This window comes from Artemia franciscana, chromosome 14 (genome assembly GCF_032884065.1).
Source record: "Artemia franciscana chromosome 14, ASM3288406v1, whole genome shotgun sequence".
Lineage (NCBI taxonomy): Eukaryota > Metazoa > Arthropoda > Branchiopoda > Anostraca > Artemiidae > Artemia > Artemia franciscana.
In genome coordinates, this window is record NC_088876.1 from 25,747,697 (window position 1) to 25,750,322 (window position 2,626).

Below are 2,626 nucleotides of genomic sequence, written 5' to 3' on the forward strand. Positions count from 1 at the left end.
TGCAGTATTGTTTAAATTCCATATTATTTGTTTATTTTATTATATTGGAGAGTTTTTGCTTTGAAGGCTTCAACACATTAATCTGCCCCAATTTTTTTAATATGCCCCAATTCCGAACCTATTTAATTTAATTATTATTAAAAAAAAATCCAATTACTATCTAAAATTAAATCATCAATTTATAATACTAATGATTATAATAATAATCAATTTAACTCAGTTATCATCTACTCCTGTTCATACTCGGACAAACCGTTACCAGAACTCTATCGTCCCTTTTTTTACGTCAAAATATATTAGTGCATAATAACACGTCAATATATCTTAGTGCATAATAACATGTTTTGTATTTCAACATCAAATTAGCCATTTGAGCTAAGATTGTTGCTTAGATCTTTCTCTCTCTCTCTCTCTCTCTCTTTCACTGTGCTATTGAGCGAACTTGAAAACTTGGTGCTTTGAATTTTTCTAATCAAGTGCACGGCAAAATTTAGTGCTTGTATAATTGCCGTGAAATGGAATCACAGCCCGTTATTTATTTTTTCAGAAATCTTCTTTATCAGAAAACTGGCCAGCAAGTTGTAGTCGTCCATGCGCAGATAGAACTTCTGACAGCTTAATGCGCCTTGTTGTTCATAAGCAGCCTCTGTCGTTAGATCGGTTCTTCATTCACGAGGTGACGTCACAAGAGTCCCTTGCGTCGAAGCTAGATCATACATTTGTGATCATTATTCTGAATCGATTCCAGCAAATTACAAACATACATACATTCCAAGCTAATACAGATGTCACCAAGGTAGTTTTGGATTACTTATGCGGGGCTCCCATGGCGTCAATAGAATTAATAAAGCTCTCCAGAAAGTTAATATACCGTTTTTCCTGCCTAACTTTGTTAACTTTATTGCTGTAAAAAAAACTTTAACTTTGTTTAACTTTTTCACGAAAGTCCGTAAAATTCAGTCAATAGCAAAAGATTTGTGGAAAATTTTAATAAACCAAAGACAAATTAGTATCTACATATATAATAGTGCATAACTTTTTAATTATTTTGCTTGGTAACAGAATAGGGATTAGAATATTTTTTTTCATCTATTATTAAAAGGAAAAAAATCTTAAAATATTATTTCCTCAGCTCCACGTCTGATTATTTTAGTTATTTTATATGAAAAATTGTTGTGTATTCAAAAAAGTGAAATTCTTATGTGGAGTGGGACAAACTTTATGGTCTACAGTTTCATGAAAAACCTTATTAGCTTTATTGACGCCGTTGGAGTCCTGAACTAGAGTGTGTTCTAGAACTCAGTCATTTATAATTAGAATCAATTATTTGTTAATATTTTTGTTCCCAGGCTATAAAATAAATAACGTCAGGAATAAGTTCTGAAACACATCCTCAGCACTAAAAAAGCCTTCATGGCTTTGATTAATGGTATTTTAACGGTTTATTTGTACTCTATTACTCAAACTACATTCAATATTGTGACTAACTACAATTGCTTATTGGGTATGCCCAATTATTGAAAGCCGTTAAAACAGCGAAATTAATTTTACGCAAGAAATTAAAAAATTAAAAGAATGGTTAAATCTAGTGGTCTTACTACTCTATATGCGTCTATTATGTTCCTATTGTGCCAAAGATTATAATTGAAATGAAAAAAGTTGAAATAAATTTTCTTTCAGCTCTATACCGCCTTTTAAAAAAAAGTATTAAAAGGCAATATTTTCTATCTATACACCATACACCATCTTTACACCAATGCCAGAATTGAATTAAAATGGAATAGTTTGTGGGCATCAAGTCATGGCTAATTGTTGAAAAAGCTAAGACAGATAATTCAATTGAGTGAAAAGAAAAACCCGACATTAATCCCCCCCCCCTCATTGCCGACGTTACCATCTCCCACTTACGCTGCACTTCTCATGTCATATTGATCCATATTGATACATCAGAAATTTTCTATCGAGAAAAGAAAGAGTTGTAGGTTATTGAGCTCTGACGCATAATAAGCCAACATAATTAATTGAATAGGATTCAATGAATGCTATTGATTGTTGGTTATTTTCTTGTTTCTAAAATATTGGATAATAATAAATTACTGATCTGGTTAGGGCTAAGAGACCCCTACGCAAAATTTAAGCCACAGTTCCTTCTATGCTTACAATACTCAGAACGGATTAAGCAAGTTTGCTATGTCTTTGAACTCAAATTTTAGTAAATGATTAATATCAAGAATGGTAATTAGTTACCACGAACTGTTTGATTTTATAAATAATCTCAAAATCGTTAGAAAAGCACCTCTTTTACAGACATAGCCATTAGCAATATCATAAAGAAAGAAAACAATCAAAAATGGGGTTTTTAAAGGCCAAATGAAAATACGGAAAAAAAACACAGAAAGCGAATATTTCGAGAGAACAACCGCCTCTCTTCTTCGGCGTGAACAAAATAATATAATCAAGAAAAAAACAAGCGCGGAAAGTACAACAAAACCAATGAAAAACACCAAAAAATTAAATAGAATTAAATAAAAGACCAAAAATTAAAATAATTAAAATCAAATATTTAACAAACAATAAAATGATTTATTCGCCAATACCTGCCATTTCCACAAAATCCAAACAAATA

At 31.2% G+C, this 2,626-nt stretch overlaps 1 protein-coding gene across 1 annotated transcript in view; it reads left to right on the plus strand.

Annotated features, from left to right (window-relative positions):
* LOC136035837 (pleckstrin homology domain-containing family G member 7-like) overlaps positions 1–1,000 on the plus strand; it is a 10,795-nt gene extending 9,795 nt beyond the window's left edge. The window contains exon 3 of the mRNA XM_065717798.1: positions 548–1,000. Within this exon, the coding sequence (XP_065573870.1) occupies positions 548–910 (363 nt within the window). The 3' untranslated portion in view covers positions 911–1,000. The remainder of the gene's footprint in view (positions 1–547) is intronic.
* The last annotated feature ends 1,626 nt before the right edge of the window (positions 1,001–2,626 follow it).